This window comes from Canis lupus, chromosome 1 (genome assembly GCF_011100685.1).
Source record: "Canis lupus familiaris isolate Mischka breed German Shepherd chromosome 1, alternate assembly UU_Cfam_GSD_1.0, whole genome shotgun sequence".
Taxonomy (NCBI): Eukaryota; Metazoa; Chordata; class Mammalia; order Carnivora; family Canidae; genus Canis; species Canis lupus.
Window position 1 is genome coordinate 98535584 of NC_049222.1, and position 25307 is coordinate 98560890.

At 39.1% G+C, this 25307-nt stretch overlaps 1 protein-coding gene across 7 annotated transcripts in view; it reads right to left on the reverse strand.

Annotated features, from left to right (window-relative positions):
- Positions 1 to 25307, reverse strand: part of ZNF169 (zinc finger protein 169) — a 43078-nt gene that overhangs the window by 1766 nt on the left and 16005 nt on the right. For all 7 annotated transcript variants that reach the window (XM_038527363.1, XM_038527358.1, XM_038527362.1 and 4 more), the window contains 2 exons: positions 17755 to 17881; positions 17195 to 17290 (listed from right to left, as the gene is read on the reverse strand). In XM_038527363.1, the coding sequence (XP_038383291.1) occupies positions 17195 to 17290; positions 17755 to 17881 (223 nt within the window). The remainder of the gene's footprint in view (positions 1 to 17194; positions 17291 to 17754; positions 17882 to 25307) is intronic.

Here is a 25307-nt window from a genome sequence, read left to right on the forward strand (position 1 = left end):
CACCAGCCCAGCAAGAAAGCATCAAGAGCAGCCTGGCCCTATGAATCACTGCTGTTGGTTACACACGTCCCCTAGTACAGCTGTGCAAGCCAGAGTCAGCAAAGTGATGCAAGTGTTCTCCACAGCTAGGTGCTTCTGCTGAAAAACTACATGACTCATGGGGGAGGCAGAGCAAGACAGTGGAGTAAGAGGACCTGAATCACACCCAGGCCTAGGTTTACAACTAGGTACCACTCACGTCTTACTTAGTCTGTAACCCAGGGAGTGAGCTAAAGACTGGCAGAACAGACTCCAGCACTGAATGCAGAGAAGCTGCATCAGAGAGGTTATGGAAAGCGGAAACCACAGTTGGAAGGTGCTCGAAGCGGGGAGCTGTGGTCACAGAGGAGAAAGCACCATGGAGCCCACACAGAGCAAACAAATCCCCAGCATGTTGGGCCTTGAAAACCAGAGGGGCTGAGTTCCATGAGTTTGTGTAACCAGTGGGATTTAGAGCTCTAAATGTCAGCCACTCAGCGCTGGGTGGTGAGTAAGCCAGGGCCTGCCCTAACATGACAGCAGCCTGAGAAGCAGCATAGAAGCGACAGCCTGCACGAGGGGAGGGAGATCGGCTTCTACTGATCCTGGAGCATATTGGGGGACTCTGGGAACAAGGGAGTGGGCAGGTGCGCTGCTCCTGCTCCGGCCCCCGTGGCAGAAACACAGCCACCTTTTGGGAATGGGAGCACAGACATTTGCTGCTTTTCCTGCCACACCAAGTTCACTAGCCCCAGGCCTGGGCTGAGCAGAACTTCTGTGGCCACTGCGCTTCTTCAGGGGGTCTGGTTTTGTACTGGCAGCTCCTGCATAGGCCTTGCCCAGTTGCTGCACACCCCAGGCACTGGACCCCTGGCTGTCGCCTTGCTTTGGGGGAATCAACCTACAACTAGTGGCCCAGTGCAAGTTGTGCTGACCTTGTGCATCCTATGTCCAGCCACCACAGGTTCCCCAGGTGCCCTCTGTTGGTACCTCAGCTGCTTGAGCTTCCCCCAGGCCACTGCCGCTAATGTACGCCACACCCCTGGCCACTACCACACTGTGGGGAAATCTGCCCTAGGACTAGTGACTCCATGCAAATTAGGTTGCCACCATCCCACCCCTGAGCCCTCCTATGGTCATTCCCTTTCAAAGCCAGCCTGCCTGGGTCTCCCTAACACCACAGACAGCAAGCACATCCTACAGCAGGCAGAGTCAGTGCAGAAGTCTGGACTGAAAGGAAAAGCTATTCAGACGCTAATAGCAGGGTGCAGGTAACACACACAGACACCTCTGAAGCGCCAGGTCCTGGTGAACAGGGAACACTGCAGGACCTTTTCTTCATAGAAGCACTACTTTCAAGAGGAGATGCAGCTGAGTTTCCTAACACGTAGAAACAGAAACAAAATGAGGAGACCAAGGAGTATGTCCCAAGTGAAAGACCATAATAAAACCACAGCAGGAGAGTAGCCTAATAGAGAATTTAAAGTAATGACCATAAGGACACTACTGGATGGAAAAAAACTGGTTATTAGTGAGACCCTTAACACAGAGATGACATATCAGAGATGAGAACTCAAATGAAACTAAGAATACAATGGATGGAATAAATAGGCTACAGGACAGAGAGTAATGTATTAGTGATCTGGAAGATAGAGGAATATAAAGCAGTCAAGCTGAGCAGATGAGAGAAAAACACTACATAAGAGAACAGACTTAGGGACCTCCATGACTCCCTCAAACATAGTAACTATTTGCATCTACATAGGGATCTCAGAAGAGGCAGGGAAGAAAATGTATTTGAAGAAATAATAGCTCCAAGTTTCCCAAATCTAGGAAGGGAAACATTCAGATTCAGGAGGCACAGAGAACCCCCAACAAGATCAACCCACGGAGATTAACTCCAAGACACATAGGAATCAAACTGACAATTTAAAGGGTGCAAGAAAATGTGCATACACAGAGAAACCCCATTAAGGCTATTAGATTTTGTAAGCCAGATGGGAGTGGCATTATATATTCAAAGTGCTGAAAGGGAAACCTCTGCAGCCAAGAATACTTTATATCCAGCAAAACCATCATTCAGGATAGGAGGAAGAAAGAGTTTCCCAGATCAAATCTACAGGAGTCTGTGACCACCAAACTAACTGTAGAAGAAAGATGAAAGGGAACACTTTTCAATGGAAAGATAAGGGAGAGTATGAAAAAGTACAAAAAAAATAATGGATGTAAATTAAGATACCATACACCTAAAACATGGAAGGGAGGGGAGGAGTAAGGAATGAGTTCAACACTGAGTGACCATTAGCTTAAAACAGACTGCCATATGCAGAAGATGTTCTATATAATCAAGTGGTAACCACAAATCAAGAAACAGATAAGCAATACATAAAGAGTAAAGAACCCAGGTATATCACTAAAGAAAACCAACAAGCTGTGAAAGAGAAGAATCAGAAAAAAAGCTATAAATACAACCACAAAACAAGTAACAAAATGGCAATACGTATGTATCAGTAATTACTCTCTTTCCTTTTTTTTTTAATTTTTATTTATGATAGTCACAGAGAGAGAGAGAGAGAGGCAGAGACACAGGCAGAGGAAGAAGCAGGCTCCATGCACCGGGAGCCCGACGTGGGATTCGATCCCGGATCTCCAGGATCGCGCCCTGGGCCAAAGGCAGGCGCTAAACCGCTGCGCCACCCAGGGATCCCCAGTAATTACTTTCAATGTAAAATGGACTACATGCTCCACTCACAAGACATAGCATGACACAGTAAATAAACCAAGACCCATTTATATGCTGCCTTGCAGAGACTCCTCTCAGACCTAAAGACACATGAAGATTGAAAGTGAGGGGATGGAGAACATCGTACAAATAGACGTCAAAAGAAGCTGGAGTAGCAGTACTTCTATCAGACAAAGCAGACTATAAAAGTCTGTAAAAAGAGTCAAAGAAGGATACTATAGAATCGAGAAGATATAACAATTGTAAATAGTTGTGTACCCAACATGGCAGCACCCAAATATTTAAAACAGTTAAGAACAAACACGAAGGAACTATTTGGTAGAAATAAAAAAATAATAGAGGGCTTTAACACATTAATGGATAGATCAAACAAAAACAAGGAAACCAATGGCTTTGAATGGCACGGGGAACAGATATAGTCAGAACATTCCATCCTAAAACAGCACAATACACACATTCTTTTTAAGGGCTCAGGAAACATTCTCCAGAACAGATCACATATTAGGCCACAAAACAAGCCTCAACAAATTAAAGACTGAAGTCATACTGTGCATCTCAGACCAAAACACCTTGAAACTAGAAATCAACCACAAGAAAAAATCTGGAAAGACTACAGATATATGAGGTTAAATAACATGCCACTAAACAAGGAGTTGGTCAGCTGAGAAACCAAAGAATACATTTAAAAGTACATGGAAACAAGTGAAAACAATGGTCCAAAACCTTTGGGAATGCAGCAAAAGCCGTTTTAAGAGAGAAGTATATACAATACAGGCCTATCTCAAGAAGCAGGAAAACTCTCAAACAACCTAACCTTATACCTTAAACCTTATACCTAACCTATATACTTAAAGGAGCTAAAAAAAAAAAAAAAAAAAAAAAAAAAGACACCCAAAACCAGCAGAGGGAAAGAAATAATAAAGCTTAGAGCAGAAATAAATGATATAGAGACCCCTCCCCCCTAAAAACTCCCAAATCCCCAAAACAATAAAACAATGAAACCAGGATCTGGTTCTTTGAAAACATAAAATTGACAAACTCTTATTCAGGTTCAAATAAACCAACTCAGAAATGAAAGAGAAATAACAACCAACATCACAGAAATACAGTTAAGAAATTACAAAAAACTATATACTAACCAGTTATACAATCTAGAAGAAATGGATAAATTCCTAGGAACATATAACCTACCAAAACTGAAGCAAGAAGAAATATAAAACTTGAAGAAACCAATTAGCAGCAAGGAGATCGAATCAGCAATCAAAAAATTTCCAACAGGGATGCCTAGGTGGCTCAGCAGTTGAGGGTCTGCCTTGGGCTCAGGGCGTAACCTGGAGTCCTGGGATCAAGTCCCACATCGCCCTCTGCCTATGTCTCTGCCCCTCTCTCTTAATCTGTGTCTCATGAATAAATAAATAAAATCTTAAAAAAAAAAAAAAAAACTTCCAGCAAACAAAAGTCCAGGATCAGACAGCTTCCCTGGCAAATTCTACCAAAGATTTTTTTTTTTTTTAAGACTATTTATTTATTTTAGAGAGTACGTGAGAGGGATCCCTGGGTGGCGCAGCGGTTTAGCGCCTGCCTTTGGCCCAGGGCACGATCCTGGAGACCCGGGATCGAATCCCACATCGGGCTCCCGGTGCATGGAGCCTGCTTCTCCCTCTGCCTGTGTCTCTGCCTCTCTCTCTCTCTCTCTCTCTGTGACTATCATAAATAAATAAAAAATTAAAAAAAAAAAAAAAAAAAAAAGAGAGTACGTGAGAGCACATAGAGGGAAAAGCAGACTTCCACTGATACAGGGCTTGATCCCAGGACCCCGAGATCATGACCTGAGACGAAGGCAGATGCTTAACCAGCTCAGCCACCCAGGCATCCCTCTACCAAAGATTTAAAGAGTAGTTAATATTCTTCTTAAATTCCTTCTATGAGACCACTATTATCCTGATACCAAAACCAGATAAAGACACCACCACAAAGAACTACAGGTCGATATCTCTAATGAACACAGATGCAAAAATCCTTCACAAAATACTAGCAAAGAGATTCCAACAATACATTTAAAAAAAAAAATCATTCACCCAGGATCAAGTGGGATTTATTTCTGGGGATGCAAAGGTGATTCAATAACTGGAAATCAACATGAAACATCACATCAATAAGAGAAAGAAAAACTGTATGATCATTTCCATAGACTCAGTAAAAGCATTTGTACAGCATCCATTCATAGTAAAAACCCTCAGCAAAGTAGGTTTAGAGAGAATATACTTCAACATAATAAAGGCCATACATGAAAAACCCACAGCTAACTTCATCCTCAATGGGGAGAAACCTGACTGCTTTCCCCCCTAAGGTCAAGAACAAAACAAGGATGTCTGTCTGCTCTAACCATTTTTTTTTTTTTTTAAGATTTATTTATCTGAGAAGAAGAGAGCAAGGGCAAGAGAGAGCATGAGGAAGGAACCCAACATGGGGTTTGATTCCAGGATCCTGGGATCATGACCTGAACTGAAGGCAGACACTGACTGAACCATCCAGGCACCCCCCACCCCACTCTCACTTTTATTCACCATAATACTGGATGTACTAGACACAACAATTAGATAATATATAGAAAAAAAAGGTACCCAAACTGGTAAGGAGGAAGTAAAAATTTCACTATTTGCAGGTGACATGAGACTATATTTAGAAAATCATAAGGACTCTACCGGAAAGCTACAAGAACTGATAAAACAAAAACAAAAAAAACAACTGATAGATAAATTCAGTAAAGTTGTAGGATACAATATCAATGTGAAGAAATCTTTTGTATTTCTATACACTGATAATAAAGCAAGAGAAATTAAGAAAATCCAATTTACATCTGCCCCCCAAATAAGATACCTAGGAATAAGCCTAATCAAAGAGGTGAAAAACTTGTGGTGTGAAAACTATAAAACACCAATGAAAGATACTGAAGACAACATAAGGACATATGAAAGACCTGCATGCTTATAGATTGGAAGAACAAATATTAAAATGCCAATACTTACCCAAAGCAACCTACACATTTAATGCACTCCCTACCAAATACCAACAGCATTTTTCACAGAACTAGAGCAAACAATCTTAAAATCTATATGGGACCACAGAAGACTTTAAACTGACAAAGCAGTTTTGAAAAAGAAAAGCAGGGGATCCCTAGGTGGCTCAGCGGTTTGGTGCCTGCCTTTGGCCCAGGGTGTGATCCTGGAGTCCTGGGATCGAGTCCCGTGTTGGGCTCCCGGCATGGAGCCTGCTTCTCCCTCCTCCTGTGTCTCTGCCTCTCTCTCTCTCTCTCTATCATAAATAAATAAATCTTTAAAAAAAGAAAAAGAAAAGCAAAGTTGGAGGTATCATAATTCCAGACTTCAACTTATGTTACAAAAGTTGTAGTAATCAATACAGTATGGCACTGGCACAGAAACAGACACATAGATCAACAGAAAAGAATCCAGGACCTAGAGATAACCCCACAATTAAATGCTCAGTTAATCTTTGATAAAGGATTAAAGAATATCCAGTGGGATGTTCTCTTCAACAAATGGTGTTGGGAAAACTGATCAGCTATATGCAAAAGAATGAAACTAGACCACTTTCTTAGAACATATATAAAAATAAAATGGATTAAAGACCAAAATGTGAGACCTGAAGCCATAAAAAATCCTAGAAGACAGCATAGGCAGTAATGTCTGACATCAGCCAAAGCAACATTTTTATAGATATGTTTCCTGAGGCAAAATAAAAGCAACGATAAACTATTAGGACAACATCAAAATAAAAAGCTTCTGCAGAGTAAAAGAAACAATCAAACTAAAAGGCAGTCTACTGAATGGGGATATATATTGGCAAGTGACCTATGCAATAAAGGGAGAGAATCCAAAATATATAAAGAACTTCTAAAATTCAGCACCCAAAAAATGAATAATCCAATTAAAAATGGGCAGAAGACATGAACAGACATTTCTCCAAAGAAGATGGCCTAAAGACAGATGAAAAGATGCTCAACATCATTAATCATCAGGGAAATGCAAATCAAAACTATGATGAGATATCCCCTTACACCTGTCAGAATGGCTAAAATCAAAAACCCAAGAAACAATAGGTGTTGGCAAGGGTGTGCAGAAAAAGGAACCACCCACCCCTCTTGCACTGTTTGATGGGAATGCAAACTGGTGCTGCCACTGTAGAAAACAGTATGGAGGTTCCTCAAAATTGAAAACTAGAACTACCATCTGATCCAGCAACTGCACCACTAGGTATTTACCCAAAGAATACAAAAATACTGATTCAAGGGATACATGTGCCTCAATGTTTATTGCAGCATTATTTACAACAGAATTATGGAAACAGCCTGTTCATTGACAAATAAAAGGATAAAGATGTTGTGTTTTCACACACACACACACAAAATTGGGATATTATTCAGCAAAAAAAAGAATTAAAACTTGCCATTTGCAATGACATGGATGGAGCTAGGTATAATGCTAAGTGAAATATAAATCAGTGAGAAAAAGACAAATATTAATGTGATTTCACCTATGTGGAATTTAACAAATGCTCAAAGGAAAAAAAAGACAAACCAAGAAACATACTCTTAACTATAGAGAACTGATGGTTACCAGAAGGGAGGGGAGTAGGGGAATGGCATTAAATGGGTGATGGGGATTAAGGAGTGCACTTGTAATGAGCACAGGGTAACATATGGAATTGCTGAATCATTTCATTGTAAGCCTGAAATTAATATAATACTGTAAAATATATATATATATAATATTGTACATTAACTAAATGGAATTTAAATAAAATTTAAGTAACTGTGACTTGTTACAAATTTCTTTAGTGATTTTTTTTTTCCTACAAGAAAGGGATCAAATAACTAACCAGAGTGTTCTGTCTGCCTTGGCTTGCTTATACCCCTACTGGGTCATAAAGCCTTCCAGTGGAGGAAGCACTTTTGTGTGTCTTCCCAATTACATATGGTGGCTGATTTAAATATAGTTAAGTGTCACCTTTATGGAAATGATAGCTGGCCTGCTTACGGTTCTCCTTCTCCTTCTGTTCTTCCCACCAACCTCCCTCTTTAAAAAATAAAAACAATTTTTACCAACAAAATATAGTTAATCATAAAATTTTTCAGGATGAAAAAGAAAATTAAGCAGCATATAAACTGTTAAAATCTCCAACTGCTCTTGTGCTAATTGACTTTTTAGACGAGTAAATACTTCAGTAATTGTACATGAACTCAAAACTTTACAAAGCAAAGAGAAAAGATCAATGCCTAATGGTTCCTTAAAGAAAATTTTCCTTCTGCAGCTGCATTTGAGGAATGAAAAGTGTAGTTGTGTGTTAAGTGAATGGTCTTAGACATTGGCCCCTGAGAGAAGGCATGCCATGCATTCACTGCTTTTAAACAAGTTTCAGAATTCTGAGCCTTGGTCCACAGGTAAAAGGGATAGGTTTTCAACATTAATCAGAATTAATCCCTGGAAATCAGACAACTTTCATAACATACCATCTCTATGACTTATTATTTTGGTTTTATTTTTTATTTAAATTTAATTAACATGTAATGTATTACTAGTTTCAGAGGTAGAGGTCAATGATGTATCAGCCTTATAAAACACCCAGTGCTCATCACATCACCTGCCCTCCTTAATGTCCATCACCCAGTTACCCCATCCCCCACCTCCTTCCCCTCCAGAGACCCTCAGTTTGTTTCCTAGAGTTAAGAGTCTCTCTGATTTGGTCTTGTTTTATTTTTCCTGTCTTCCTGTATGATCCTCTGTTTTGTTTCTTAAATTCCACATGAGTGACATCATATGAAAACTGTCTCTTATTTCGCTTAGCATGACTTCTTAAGGTAAAAAGTTTAAATCACTGATCACAAACCTTCCTTCTCTTCTAATATAACCACTTTAGGCTATCAATGTCCCTGTAAACACACAGGGGCATTGCTGAAAAGAATTTTAAAAGACCTAGAGAGTGGGTTATAAGACTTGATATTGGTAAGGTGAGTTATCTGTAGATACACCAAAATATCAATAGTAAACACTATCTAGGTTTTCTTTGTCTTTCCTCCATCCCTCCCTCCCTGCCTCCTTTCCCCTTGCTTTCTTTCTTTTTTTTTTTTTTTTTAATGAGAAGCTGACACTAAAATATAAGTGGAAATGCAAAGGATGTACACTACCCAAAGCAATCTTTAAAAAAACCAAAACCAAAAACCTGACAGAGAGGGAGAGACTTACACTATCTGACTTCAAGACAATGGTCCTACAGTAATATAGACTGTGGTTTAAGGACAGGCCTATTGGGATCCCTGGGTGGCGCAGCGGTTTGGCGCCTGCCTTTGGCCCAGGGCGCGATCCTGGAGACGCAGGATCGAATCCCACGTCAGGCTCCCAGTGCATGGAGCCTGCTTCTCCCTCTGCCTGTGTCTCTGCCTCTCTCTCTCTCTCTGTGACTATCATAAATAAATAAAGTCTAAAAAAAAAAAAAAAAAAAAGAGTTTTAAAAAAAAAAAAAAAAAAAAAAAAAAAAAAAAAAAAAAAAAAAAAAAGGACAGGCCTATTAATGAAAGAAACAGAACTGAAAATGTAAAACAGATCCACACTTAGCCAGCCAGTCATTGGATTTTCAACAAAGCAATTTAAGGAGGGGAAATCAGGTCATTTCAACAAAAAATGCTAGAGCCACTGGGTATCCATATGCATGAGAAAAATCTTGATTCCTGCCTCACACCATACACAAAAAATTACTTCAAGATGGGTCACAGACTTAGATGTAAAAGCTAAAACTTTACAGCATTTAGAAAATGTATTTTCATGACAATAAATTTTAAATAAAAATTAGACTTCCTCATCAAAATTAAACATCTGCTCATCAAAGGTAACTGTTAAAAAAATGAACAGAAAAGCTTCAGACTAAGAAAATTTTTGCAAAATGTGCATATGCCCAAGAACTACTGTCCAGAATTAATAAAGAACTCCCAAAATTCAACAATTTTAAATATGCAATAAACTGGAAACTGGAGAAAGATTTGAATGTATACTTCACAAAGTATATGATATATACATATGAATGATTAAAAAATACATAGAAAGTGCTCAACACTGACCCATCAAGGAAATGGAAATTAAAGCCCCTGTAAGATACCACTACATACCCATTACAGATACGATGAAAACTGTCAGGATGTGAGGCAAAGGAACTCTCAATGGTCACTTCTCATAAAACTGCATATATTGTAACCCTAGAACCCAGTGTATTAGGTTGAATGGTATCCACCAAAATTCATGTCTACCTAGAACATGTGAATGTAGACTTACTTTGAAATCAAGTCTTTGCAGATGTGATCAGGTTAAGAAGAGGTCACACAAGAAGAGGTCACACTAAATTAGGGTGAGCCTTTTTTTTTTTTTTAAGATTTTATTTACTTATTCATAGAGACACACAGAGAGAGAGGCAGAGACACAGGCAGAGGGAGAAGCAGGCTCCATGCTGGGAGCCGGACGTGGGACTCGATCCCAGGTCCCCAGGATCACACCCCGGGCTGCAGGCGATGCCAAACCGCTGCGCCACCAGGGCTGCCCTAGGGTGAGCCTTAATTCAACAACTGGCATCCTCACAAGGAGAAAAAGACTTGGATACAGAGATACATAGAAGGAAGAAGGCTATGTGATCACAAAGACATGGATTGGAATGACACAGCAACAAGCCAAGGAATGCTAAGGATTGCCAGCAACCGCCAGAAGCCAGGAGAGAGGTGAGGAACAGATCTCCCCCAGAATGTCCAGAAGGAACCAACCCTACCAACCAACCCTGGTCAACCCAGAAGGAATTCCAGCTTCTGAACTGTGATAGAATAGATTTCTTTTGTTTAAGCCTCTCAGTTTGTGGTAATTTGTTATAGGAATGCTAAGAAACTAAAACACCCAAACTTACTCTAGGTATTTATCCAAAGGAAATGAAAACATAGGTTCATGAAAACAAAACAAAAACATAGCATAAGAATACTAATAACAGCTTTTTCACAATAACTATGGACTAAAAGCCATCAAGGTGTCTACTGAGGAGAAAGGATAAATAGTCGTATATTTATATGATGGGATGCCACTCAGCATTAAAAAGGAACTGACTACTGATGGATGCAACAACATGGCTGAAGCTCAAAAACTATGTACTGAACAAAAGAAATCTACACAAAAGAGTACATATGATTATATTCACACAAAATTTTAGAGTGGGAAAAGTTAATCTACCATGAAATAAAATCAAGACCAGTGGCACCTCTGAGGAATAGGGTGGGGGTTTACTGGAATGGGTCAGAAGGGAGCTATCTGGGATGGTAATGATCTGTTTTTGATAGAGTTTGGGTTTTAGAGATGTATACATCATTTGGATTCATACACCAGCAAACATAAGACTTTGTATTTTCTCTAAGTAAATTCCACCCAAAAAGAACAAGTACACTACTCTAGGTAATTATACACATCTACCCACCACCTTTCATGGCACTCCCTTGCTGAGATGAACTACCAGGGACTGCCCTCTTAAAATGTGGTGTCTGAAGATGCTTAAGTGGACACACTAGACCTGAGTCCATAGGTCCCTGCTTGCCATCCACCCATATGAGCCAACTCAGGAGCAGACTCTCTTTCCTCTCACTTGTTAGAATGTCTTTGCCAGATCCATTCAGTGGTCAGATCAGATCTTTAGACACACTTATATCTGTCAATTACTCTTGAGGGATAGAGAGCATCTAAGGAGAAATGAACAAGGACATCCCAAATGACCTCACAAAATGACAGCAATAGCCACCCATAACCAGGACATCATAAGCTCTTTACCTACCCACAGAAAGAACAATAGTCTCTTTTCCAGGAAGAATAAAGTCTTGACACAGAGCTCTTACTCAGATATGCTCAGCTATCCAGCTCTCCCTAAGAGGAACTGCTTACACTAAACTTATCACTCTTACTAACCAAGGAGATCTTGCTAAAAAACTGTCAGAATGGCCAAAATAAAAAGTAGTGCTGATACCAGATGCAGGCAAGAAGATTGAGAAATGATTATTCAAACACTGCTAGTGGGGGGATCCCTGGGTGGCGCAGCGGTTTAGCACCTGCCTTTGGCCCAGGGCGCAATCCTGGAGACCCGGGATCGAATTCCACGTCAGGCTCCCGGTGCATGGGGCCTGCTTCTCCCTCTGCCTGTGTCTCTGCCTCTGTGTGTGTGTGACACTATCATAAATAAATAAATAAATAAATAAATAAATAAATAAATAAATAAAAACCAACACTGCTAGTGGGAACTTAAATGGTATAACCATTCTAGACATGAGTATTCCACTTTTTTATAAAACTAAACATTTATTTACCATATGACTCAGCAACTGCATTCTTGAGCATTTATCCCAGAAATAAGACCTATGTTCACACAAAAACCTATATAGAAATGTGTAAGGCACCTTCATCTATAATAGCCAAAAACTGCAAACAATCCAAATGTCCTTCAGTGGGTGAATAGTTTAACAAACTGTAGTACATTAATACAAATATGACTCAGCAATATAAGGAATGAAGTATTGGTACGTGCTAGGTTTGGATGGATCTCAAGAGCACTACACTGAAAAGGCAATCCCAAATGTAACATACTATATGACTTCTTTTATATAACATTCTTGAAATGACAGAAATCATAAAGACAGAGAACAGATTAGTGGTTGCCAGAAGGTAGGAGAGGCGGGGAAGGGGTGGGTGGTTGAGGGAGTTGGCTGTCACTATAAAAAAGCAGCACAAGGCATCCCTGTGATGCAGCTGTTGTTCTGTATCTTTGAATATAGTGCAGTTACAGGAATTTAGATGGGATAAAATTTCATAGAACTAGATAAACACACACCCCATCACATGCACAAAAGAGCAAAGGGAAAACTGGTGAAATCTGAGTAAGATCACTGCATTGTGTTAACAAAAATACAGGGCTGGTTTAACAAGAAAAGAAATGTCATTTACCTCATATATGGAATTTAAGAATGAAAATAGATGAACATAGGGGAGGAAGGGGGGAAAAAAAGAGAAGCAAACCATAAGACACGCTTGACTACAGAGAACAAACAGGGCTGCTGGAGGGGAGGTAGGCAGGAGATGGGCTAGATGAGTGATGGGTATTAAGGAGGGCATTTGTTGTGATGACACCGGATGTTATACGTAAGTGATGAAAACAATACTATACTATATGTTAACACTATATGTTAACTAGCTAGATTTTAAACTTGAAACATTAAAAAAAATGACTGCACTTGTTGAGGTGAGCACAGGGTGATGTATGGAATTGCTTAATCACTACCCTGTACACTTGAATCTGTATGCTATAACACTGTATGTTAAATAAAATTAAAACTAAAACTTAAAAAAAAAAATCAAAGACTAAAAAAACCCCAGATATGATCATCTTAAAAGATGCCCAAAAAACATCTGGCAAAAATCCAACATCCATTCCCAATAAACTCTCAGAAAATAAAGAATAGAAATTTGTTGTGCTGATAAAGGGCAGCTATAAAACTTATACTTAGGAGAAAGCATTCCCCAAAAGATTAGGAACAAGGAAAGGATGTCCACTCTCACCATTTAAATTCATCATTGCACTGGATGTTCTCGCCTGTGCAATGAGGCAAGAAAAAAGAAAAATATACTGAATGTAAAGAAGTAAAACTTATTCACAAATAACACGATCATCTATGTAGAAAATGCTATAGAATTTTTGAAAAAAGCTATTAGGACTAAAAAGTAAGTTTTGGAAATTTATCAGATACAAGATCCTTAACCATAAGTTAAATGTATTTCTCTAAACTTTCAACAGTTACAAACTAAACTTGAAAATAGCTTAATTTAAGTAGTATCAAAAATATGAAATATAGAGGGATAAATCTGACCAGAGATGTAAAGATTTGTATAATAAAAAATTATAAAACAAGGCTGACAGAAATTAAAATGGAGAGATAAACAGTGTTCACATATTGGGTGATACAATGTTAATGATATTTAAAATGAGGTAGATTTAACTCAATCCAAATCAAAATCCCAGCAGGCTTTGTAAAGTTGCTGATTCTAAAATCAATATGGAAATATGAAGAATCTAGAATAATTAAAATAAACTAAAAAGGAAAAAATGTTGGAGATTTATACTGAGTTCCAGACTTAAAAAGCTACATTAATCAAGACCATGTGGTACAGACATCAAGACAAAGAGGGGCGCCTGGTGACTCAGTGGGTTAAGTGTCTGCTTTCAGCTCAGATCATGATCTTGGAGTTATGTGATCGAGCCCCTTACTGGCCCTCCCTGTTCAGCGGGGAGTCTACTTCTCCTTCTGCTCCTCACCCCATTCTGTCTCTCAAATAAATAAATCTAAAAAAAAAAAAAAAGAAAAAGGAGTGGAAAAAAAAAGTCCAGGGCGACCTAGGAGGCTCAGTCTTAACCGATTCGATTCGATTAAGCATCTGATTTTTTTTATATCAGCTCAGGTCTTGATCTCAGGGTCATGAATTCAAGCCCTGTGCCGGGCTCCACACTGGGCATGGAGCCAACTTAAAAAAAAAAAAAGAGAGTCCAAATATAGACCGCTTATACATTTGGTCAACTAGTTTACCACAAGGGTAAATAAGCAAATCAATAGAGAACAGCTTGGGCAGCCCCAGTGGCGCAGCGGTTTGGCGCCGCCTGCAACCTGGGGTGTGATCCTGGGGACCTGCTTCTCCCTCTGCCTCTCTGTCTCAATAAATAAATAAAATCTTTAAAAAAAATTAAAAAAAAAAAAGAACAGCTTGCCTTTACAGTAAATGGCGCTGGAAAATCTGGGTATTTGTATGCAAAACAAACAAATGTACTTAAATCCAGAGCTGGTACTAAGTATAAAAATTTACTCTAAATATGGAGCTAAATATAAAATAAAAATTATAACACTTTTAGAAGAAAAAATATATGAAAATTTGTTTCACCTTAGATCAGGCAAAGTTTTCTTAAATACACTACCAAAAGTGAAATTCATGAGATAAAAAACTAAATATTAGACTTCACCAAAATTGAGAATTTCTTTGAAAGACACTATTAAAAGAATGAAAAGAAAGCCATAGGGAAAATATCTGTAAATCAAACGTCTGATAATGACCTACTATACAGAACATATGAAGAATTTTCAGAACTCAATAGCAAAAATATAAGAAACCAGTTTTTTAAGTGGGCAAAAGATTTGAGAAGACGTTTCACCAAAGACATACATACAGATGTAAAGACATACAGAAGGCAAATAAGCACATGAAAAGATTCTCAACATCAGTCACTAGGTAAATGTCAAACAAAACACAGATGCCACTCTACAGCTATGTGAATGCCTAAAATTAAAATAACAATACCAAATTTTGACAAAGATGTGGAGCATCTGAACCCTTACACTCTGCTGGTGGGAATGTGAATGGTAGGTATAGCTTCTTTGGAAAACAGTTTTTGAGTTCCATGAAAAGCCTCTTATAACCTAGCCTTTCCAGTCCCAGATATTTATCCAAAAGAAATAAAAAACTTGTCATGAAGGTTCACACTTATTTTACTTGTATTCGTCAAAACTGGAGCCTATTTCACTGAGGGGGGCACTTGGCGGGATGAGCACTGGCTGTTATGCTAAATGTTGGCAAAATGAACTCCAATTAAAAAAAAAAAAAAAAACTGGAGGGATTCCTGGGTGGCTCAGCGGTTTAGAACCCTAGTGCCTAAGTGCCTTCAGCCCAGGGCGTGATCCTGGAGTCTCAGGATCGAGTCCCATGTCGGGCTCCCTGCGTGGAGCCTGCTTCTCTCTCACCTGCGTCTCTGCCCCTCTCTCTCTCTGCGTCTCTCATGAATAAATAAATTAAAAAATAAAAAAATAAAAAAACAAAAAAACTGGAGCCTATTTAAAGATCTTTCAATAGGTGAATAGTTAAATAAGTTGCAATATCTATATAATGGAATACTATTCAGCAGTAAAAAGAAGTGAACTATAATACACACATTATGGATGGAATTCAAAATAATTATGTTGAGTGAAAGAATCTGGTATATATTCTGTATTATTTGATATTAATTCTGGAAAATGTGAACTGGTCTGTAATGACACAAAGTAGATCAGTGGTTACCTGGGTATTGGGGAGAGGGAGGAGAAGGAGTAAGACAGGGAGGGACAGGAGATAGGGATTATAATAACACACAAGAAAACTTTGGGGTGATAGATATGCTTGGTATTTGGATTGTGGCAATGGTTTCACAGCTGTGCTTCATATGTCAAAACTTACCAAATTTTGTGCTGCATCCTGGACAAACTCTTACCCTTATTTCCATGGAAATAACAAGAATATATAGCAGCATTATTTAAAAGCCAAAAATTGGAAATATCCAAAAGAAGGGAACTGATAATTCAACTGCACTGAATTGAAATATTCACAATGAGGGATCCCTGGGTGGCGCAGTGGTTTGGCGCCTGCCTTTGGCCCAGGGCGTGATCCTGGAGACCCGGGATCGAATCCCACATCAGGCTCCCGGTGCATGGAACCTGCTTCTCCCTCTGCCTCTCTCTCTCTCTCTCTCTCTCTCTCTGTGTGACTATCATAAATAAATAAAAATTAAAAAAAAAAAAAATTTGAAATATTCACAATGAAATCAATATAACAGTTTTTAAAAGTATAAATCTACTCATTTTCTCATGATTCTCACATTAAGGTGGTAAAAAAAAAAAAAAAAAAGCGTGTTCCAGAAGGATGTATATATTACAATACTATGTGCAGAGAAGTTTATAAACATGCAAAATGACACTATCTGGCTGAAGGACTCATCAAGTGGGGAAAGAAAGGCACATGAGAATGCTAGTGCAGAGGAGCAGGACACACCTGGAAGAAGGTGCAGGGACTGTTTTCAGGTCTTTCATGTCTGTTTCTAGGCCGCAGGGAAGGCACACAGGCATCATATAATTCTACACACCCTGTTGTAATCTTAAATAATCAACATAAAAGAAACAAGGTTATGGGGATGTGTGGGGTAGAACTGATGCACTAAGATGTTACCAGGTTAAGAAGAGAAATTGGACAGTGTCTCCCAGGGGCAGCAGACTCGGTCTCAGAGGGCAAACACTATGCAGAGTATCAGGCCAACCAATAAAAGCCCAAGAATGGGGAGATGAAAGAACTAGAAAAGGTGCTGGAAAAGAGACACCACATGAGTGGGATGAGGCTGCTGGGAGAGGGGAGGCTGCCAGGGATGCACTCTCTGGGTGAGTGGAGAAGGCATGGAAGGGAGGCTAGCAGAAGAGCCCTCCCCAGGAGCTCATGGGCTCTCCTTCCTCATCTGCTAAGTGCCTCACTGCCCGGTCTCCTACTCTGCCCACTGCTTCCCACTCACCTGGACAAAGGTCCAGAAAACATTCGTTCTCCTCTCTCCAGGGCTCATCGCCTTGCTCCAGTTGTGTGATGAGTTTGGGTTTGGAAAAGGCAATTCCTGCTCACAGGGAAAGAAACCAAGGTGACCCTGGGTTAGTGGCTTAAGAGGCAATGGCAGAACTCGGTCAGCAGGCGAAGGCAAAAACTCAGAAGGGGGCCGGGCAGCAGGACGATGTGCAAAGGCTTGCCAGAGTGCCGAGAAAGGATGACTAAGGGGGGGTGGGGATCCCGATCTAAAGGCAGTACACTAACTCTCCTCTGTGGGTAAGTGAATACCAGTATTCCCAAATTTGAGGAAAGATCACTTTGGACAGAGGCCCAGCCTTGGAAGAGGCATGGCAATTCAGGGTCAGACCACACCTCCCCAAACACCTTTACTGTTTCAACTCTACAGAATCCAGACGTTCTCTGGGGGTATAGGGAAAATACTGCTTTTCTTTCTGAGCCAAAAGCATGGCAGCTGCTACATAAAACCCTAAGGTGCTCACAGGGAGTCTGAGATCTGAGACAAGCCATCCTTACCCAGCGACACCAAGTGGCTGTAGTTCTCCAGCATTACGTCCCGATACAGGGTCCTCTGAGCAGAACTCAGTAGCTTCCACTCCTTCTGGGTGAAGGCCACAGCCACATCCCTGAAGGCCATTACTGCCTGTAACATAAACACATTCCTGCTCACCCAGAAGCCAGCCACATGCACTAGTCGGCCAAACCCAAACCACTACCCAGGGCCAAGGCAGGAAGAATGCTGGTGTGGGGCACCCTGGGGGAGATTCACAGATCCTGCTTTTAACTCAAACTCTAGTGCCATGTGTTCAAGACTGTTAATCCCCTTCTCACATTGCTCATGGGTCTAGTTAAGGGTCCCCTCCTCTCTTCTCTTGGATGTCTGTGATGCTGTCAGAAATGCAGTTTTGTTTAGCTATATCACTAAGTCTTGAAATCAGGGAGACTGATTTCTCCTGCTTATTCTTAATTTTAAAGGTTATTTTAGCTAGTCTAAGACATGTCCTTTCCATATAAATTTTATAATCTTAATTTGTATCTACCCAAAAACCTTGTTGGAATTTTGACAATGTATTTAAACCTTTATATTTGTGGAGACCTAACATTTTTACTTTTGACTCTTCAAATCCATGAACACGATGTGCCTCTCCATTTATTGAGACGTTAATTTCTTTCATCAGCATTTTGTGGTTTATAGCAGACAAATCCATGTTTTATTAGACTGATGCCTAAGAACTTTTTTTTTAAGATTTTATTTATATATTCATGAGAGACACAGAGATAGAGAGGCAGAGACACAGGCAGAGGAAGAAGCAGACAACCTGCAAAGAGCCCGATGCAGGACTCAATCCCAGGACCCCGAGATCACAACCTGGGCCAAAGGCAGACGCTCAACCACTGAGCCACCCAGGTGACTGCCTAAGAACTTCTTTAAGTGAATTTAATGGTATTATATTTTTAATTTCAGTGACACTATGTTCACTGCTACGATACAGAAATACAGTTGTTTCTGTGTTTATTTTAAATCCTGCAGCCTGGCTGAACTCACTTAGTTCTAGGAGTTTTTTTTTCCTCCTCCTAGATTTCTTGAGATTTTCTACATTGACAAGCATGGCGTCTGCATATAGGGACAGATTTACTTCTTCCCTTACAATCTGTATGCATTCTATTTCTTCTTGCTTTATTACAGAACTTCTAGCATAATAAAGAATGAGTGGTAAAAGCAGACATCTTTGCTTTATTTTTCACATAAGGAGGAAAGCGTTATGTCTCACAGCATTAAGAATACTACTCCATGGTGAGATGCCATGCCATACCCACTGGGATAGCTATTACCAAAGAAAAAGGAAAGAAGAGATTCTGGCAGAGTGTGAAAAAACACTGGAACCTCTGTGCATTTCTGGTGGGAAATGTAAACTGGTGTGGTTTCTGTGGAAGAGTCCGTTAACATTAAATGTACAAATGACCCTATGACCCAGCAATTCCATTCCTATCTATCTACCTCTCTATACTTGTATGCCAACGTTGCTAATGGCATTATCCAACAACAGCTCAAATACCTATCAATAGATAAATAAAGAATATGTGGTATATGCATACACTGGCATATATTTAGCCTTAAAAAAGCAAGGAAACTGATATTTGACATCGAGGATTAGCCTTGAAAACACGCTAACTGAAATATGCCAGTAACAGGCCAAAAAGTGTACAGCAGGTATGCAGAATGGGCAAACCTAAGAGACAAAGTAAAATAGAGGCTACCAAGAGCTGAGAGGAGTGGGTAATGATGAGTCAGTGTTTAACGGACAGAGTTTCTGTCCAGGAAGATGAAACAGTGCTGGAGATGGAGAATGGGGTCGGTTTCACAACAGTGCGAGTGTACTTAATGAACTAATGTACTTATTTAACTGTACACTTATAGTTAAAAACAGTAAATTTTATGTTATGTATATGTCAGAAAAAAAAAAAGAAATGTTAGATAAGTAATCAGGAAAGGCCTTGCTGAGGGGAAAAAAAAGATACAGATATCTTTGTAGATATCCGTATGCAAGTAGAGGAGTTCCCCTACCTTCCTTCTGTTCTCAGGCCTTTTGTTCCCACTGTGGTTCTTGAATTCTGTCAAATAAATGCTTTTACTACTTCAGCTGATACAATCATGTGGTGTTTTAGTCTGTTAATATGGTGGATTACACTAAATTTCAAGTATGGAACTAATCTTGCGTTTCTAAAGTAAACTGTACTTGGTAATAGCATAGGATTATTTTCTTTCTCTTTTTTTAAGATGAAGTATTTTAAAGATTTTATTTATTTATTCATGAGAGACACAGAAAGAGGGAGGCAGAGACACAGGCAGAGGCAGAAGCAGGCTCCAAGCAGGGAGCCCGACGTGGGACTCAATCCTGGGTCTCCAGGATCATGCCCTGGGCGAAAGGCGGCGCCAAACCGCTGAGCCACCCGGGCTGCCCACATATGATTATTTCCTATCAACCCAACACCTGCTCCAGAGTGAGCTGGGAAGTGTTTCCTCCTCGCCTATTTTCTGCAAGAAACCACATAGCACTGGTGTCACATCTTCTTTAAAGATTTGGGAGAATTCCACAGTAAAAACGTCTGGGCCGATAGATTTCTTCTGCAGGAATTTTTAGATTGTAAATTGGACTGAAGAATTACAGAGCTGTTCAAATTACTCCATATTGGGTAGGTTTTGGTAGTTTGGGCTTTTTAAGGAAGCAGTCATTTCATCTAAGCTGTGAGAGTTATGGGTGGATATTCTTTTGATGGCTTCAGAGTGCGTAGAGATATTGTTTCATTCTTGATATGGTCACTTGTGTCTACTCTTTTTCTTAGTCTTACTAGAGGTTGTTTCAATGTTATTTTCAGAAGAGCAGCTCTTTAACTGATTTTCTCTAGTTTTATTTTCAATTTCACTGATTTCTGCTTTTATCACTATTATTTCCTTCTATTTGTTTCCTCTGAGTTTATTTTGCTCTTATTTTTCTAGGTTCCTGAGTCAAACTTATTGACTTGAGACTTTTTTTCATACATATTCAGTGCTACAGGCTTTCCTCTGAGGACTGCTTTAGCTGTATTCCACATCCTTTGATATATTGTATTTTCTTCTCCATTCTTTCATGTATGTTTTTATTTCCCTTGAAACTTCATTTTTGATGCATGGATTACTTAGAAGCATGTAGTTTATTTTCTAAGTGTTTATAGACCTTTCTGTCAACTCTCTCTCAACTGACTTCAGGTTTCATTCCATTGTGGTCTGAGAAACACCTTGTATGGTATCAATTCTTTATATTTGTTAAGACAAATTCTTATGTTCTATGTGTTGTTTTATGGCCCAGGATACATCTATCTTGGTGTATGTTTCGTGGGTATCTAAAAAGAATATGTATCCTGCTCTTATTCTATAAAGATTAGATTTCATTGGTTGATGATGCTAACAAACTCTTACTGGAGTCTAGTTTTTCCATCATTGAGAGAAGGGTGTCGACGTCTCCAATTGTTGATTTGTCTATTCCTTCTTTGCATTTTCCTCTTCACATACGGTGAAATTGTTATGTGATGCATACATATTAGGTCACTATCTTCCTGGAAATTGACCATTTATCACCTTCTGTGTCTGATGACTCTCCTTGTGCTGAAATCTACCTTACTTGATTTCATATAGCTACTCCTGATTTAATATAGCTACTCCTGCTATCCTTTAATATTTGCATGATGTTTCTTTTTATCCTTTTAACTGGCCTATGCTATATTTGAAGTTTCATTAGATAGCATATATGGTTTGTTGTGGCTTTTTTTCTTATTCTACCCGTCTCTTTTGGTTGGTATATTAGATAATTTTGTTCTTTTTGGTCTGTTTTCTATTTATTGACTTCTTTTGGGTTACTTGGACTTTTCTTTAGAATTGCTTTTATTTATCCAGTGCTTTCTGTATATTTGTTTGTATAGGTTCTTTTAGTGGTTACTCTAGGAGCTACCTTATGTACACATAACTAATCAGTCTACTGGTATCTTCATTTTCCAGTTTGAATGAAGTATATAGAAACTTTACCTCCCATTACATCCTTTGCCCTTCCAATAATTCTAAGTATTTCCTCTTTATTTATTTAGAATCACATCAGACTGTAATAATTTTTCCTTCAACCATCAAAATTAGTTTAGAAAATTCATGTGTAGGGAAGCCTGGGTGGCTCAGTGGTTGAGCGTCTGCCTTTCGCTTGGGACATGATCCGGGGGTCCAGGATTGAGTCTCACGTCGGGCTCCCTGCATGGAGCCTGCTTCTCCCTCTGCCTGTGTCTCTCCTCTCCTCTCCTCTCTCTCTTTCTCTCTCTGTCTCCCATGAAAAAATAAATAAAATCTTAAAAAAAGAAAATTCATGTGTAAAGGAGTGTTTCCTCTATATAACCATATTTTCTCCATGTTTTCTTTCTTTCTGATTGTGTCGGGGTCCCCAAGACCAATCCCTGGTTTGATATTTACTAGGATATGCAAGATTCATCCACATAGTTTTACCCATGGCTACAACAAAGGGATACAAAGCAAAATCAGCAAAGAGAAATTGTACAAGAGACAAAGTCCAAAGGCAACCGGGAACAAACTTCCAAGAATCCCCTCCCAGTAGAATAACACATGACCCACTTAACTCCTCCACCAAGGACTTGTGACGTGTTAAATATTGTCTAACAAGGATGCTCATTAGAGGCTGTGTCCAACTTTTTTAGTGGGGTCTGGTCACACAGGCACTTTCAGCATAAACCCTACAGTTTGCATAGTTTTAGGCACGGTGAGACATCCTTATCAGTTCTGGGAATGGTGCTAACCCTCCAGAAATGCAAGATCCCAATGCCAGCCAACGGATAATCTTGCAAGCAGGATTTCCTAAGAATAGCCTGTTATGTTAACACTTTCCCACACACAGATGTTCCAAGATTCCCTCTTTTATGGTTTCCTTTTTGTTTATAAAATCACCTCTATCCACACTCCTGGAGACAAATTCTCAGGTTTTTTCTTTTTCAAGAATATCCAATTTCCCCTTCATTCCTGGAAGGTATTTTCATTTGGCACAGGATTTGGGGTTGGTAATTCTTTTCTTTCAGCACCTAAAGAACATCACACCTCTTCCACCCAACTTCTTTGGTTTCTAATGAGACATCTACTACTATTCCAATAGCTTTTCCTTTATGAGAAATGTGTTGTTTCTCCTTGGCTGCTTTCAAGATGTTTTCTTCATTTTTAGGCTTTAGAAGATTCATTATAAGGTGTCTTGGCATGGATTTCAGTGAGTTTGTCATATTTGGCATATGTTCAAACTTTTTGAATCTGTAGGTTTACATCTCTTGCCAAATTTGGGAAGTTTTCAGCCACTAATTCTTCTAATGCTTTTTCAGCCCAGCCTACTTTCATTCCTTTTTCTAGAACTACAATGACACAAATATTAGATATTGTGTTATGTTCCCAGTTTTTGAGGCTCTGTTCATTATTTTTTCCCAGCATATTTTCTCCCTGTTGTGCAGATTGGGTAATTTCCATTGTTCTATCTTCTAGTTCACGGATTTCTCTGTAACCTCTAATCTGGTAAGCCCATCTATTGAGCTTTATCTTTCAAGTATGTATTTTTTGTTCTGAAATCTCCATGTTTATTCATTGTATCTCTATTTCTTCAGAGGCTAATTTTTCATTAATCACATGTGTTTTAGTGTGGATCCCCGGTTGTCTAAGCACTATTTGTATGGACCATCCCTTTCCAATTGAATGATCTTGGCACTCTTGTCAAAAATCAATTGACCATATATGTGAAGGTTGTTTTTTTTTCCCCGCTCAGGCTCTCAGTTGTATTCCATTGTTCTATATATTTATCCTTAAGTCAGTGAGAACCTATTTTGCCACTGTTTGTATTCTTGGTACTAAGTACTGAAATCAGGCAGTTGACTCCTCCAGACTTGTTTCTGCAAGACTCAAGATCCTGTGATATTCCAAATGAATTTTAGGATAGCTTCTTCTATTTATGTTTTTTTTTTAATCATGAATAGAATTTTGATGGGTATTGTTCTGAATCTATGGATTACTTTGGGTAGTACTGTCATTTTAGCAATACTAAGTCTTCCAGTCCATAAGCAGGGAAGTGTTTCCATATACCTAGGTCTTCTTTAATTTCCACGCTATTTTGTAGTTGTCAGTAAACAAGTCTTTTGCCTCCTTAGTTAAATTTATTGTTGAGTATTTGATTCTTTTAGATGCTATTGTAATTTGAAACTTTATTGCAATCTATTCTTTGGAATTTATTTTATTGGAACTTAAAAATATATGTATTTTCTATTTGGATAGTTTGTTGAAAACATACAGAAATAAAACTGGCTTTTCGATGTTGATTTTGCATCCCACCACTTTACTAAATCTATTTATTAGCTCTGACTTTTTTTTTTAACCTGTGTGGATTTTAAGGCTTTATGAATATGAGAATGTCTTCAGTGAAGAGATCACTTTACTTCTTTTCTAATTTGGATGTGTTTTTCTTTTTTTTTTTTTTTAAGATTTTATTTATTTATTCATAGAAACACAGAGAATGAGAGGCAGAGACACAGGCAGAGGGAGAAGCAGGCCCCATGCAGAGAGCCCGACATGGGACTCGATCCAGGGTCTCCAGGATCACGCCCTGGGCTGCAGGTGGCGCTAAACCACTGTGCCACCAGGGCTGCCCTGTTTTCTTTTTCTCACCAATTATTCTGGCTAGAACTGCCGTACTGTGTTGAACAGAAGTAGCAAAAGCTGGCATCCTTATTTCATTTGTGTTCTTCAGAAAAAAGCATTCAGTGTTTCACCAATAACAGTGTTAGTGTGGATTTTTCATATATGGCCTTGATCACATTGAGAAAGTTCCCTTCTATTCCTAGTTTGCTGAATGTTTTTTCATGAAAGGTGTTTAGTTGTGTCACATGACTTTTCTTTTTTTAAAAAAAATTTTTATTCATTCATTCATGATAGACAGAGACTGAGGCAGAGAAATAGAGGGAGAAGCAGGCTCCTCGCAGGGAGCCTGATGTGGGACTCAATCCCCAGGACCCCAGAATCACGCCCTGAGCCGAAGGCAGATGTTCAACAGCTGAGCCACCCAGGTGTCCCTGTCATATGATTTTTCAACTAAGAGATGATGAGTGATTTTTACCCTGCTGTCTCCTAATGTGGTATATTATAGAATTAATTTTAACATGTTGAAACATTCTTGCATTCTGAGAGTAAACCTCATTTGCTCAAGAAGTACAACTCTTAATATGCTGCTGAATTAGCTTTAGACATATTTTGGTGAAGATTTTTCCATCTGTGCTCATAAGGGATATTAGCCTATAGTCTTCTTGTAGTGTCTCTGTTTGAGACCTGGTATCAAAGTAATGCTGTCCTCATAGAATGAATTAGGAAGTGTCTTCTTAAATCTTTTGGAATAGTTGGAGAAAGATTTTGTTAACTTTTTTTATATGTTTGGTAGAATTAACAAAGCCACCGGGTTGTGAGGTTTTCTCTGTTGGGGGGGGGGGGGGTTATTGATTTAATATCTTCACTATTT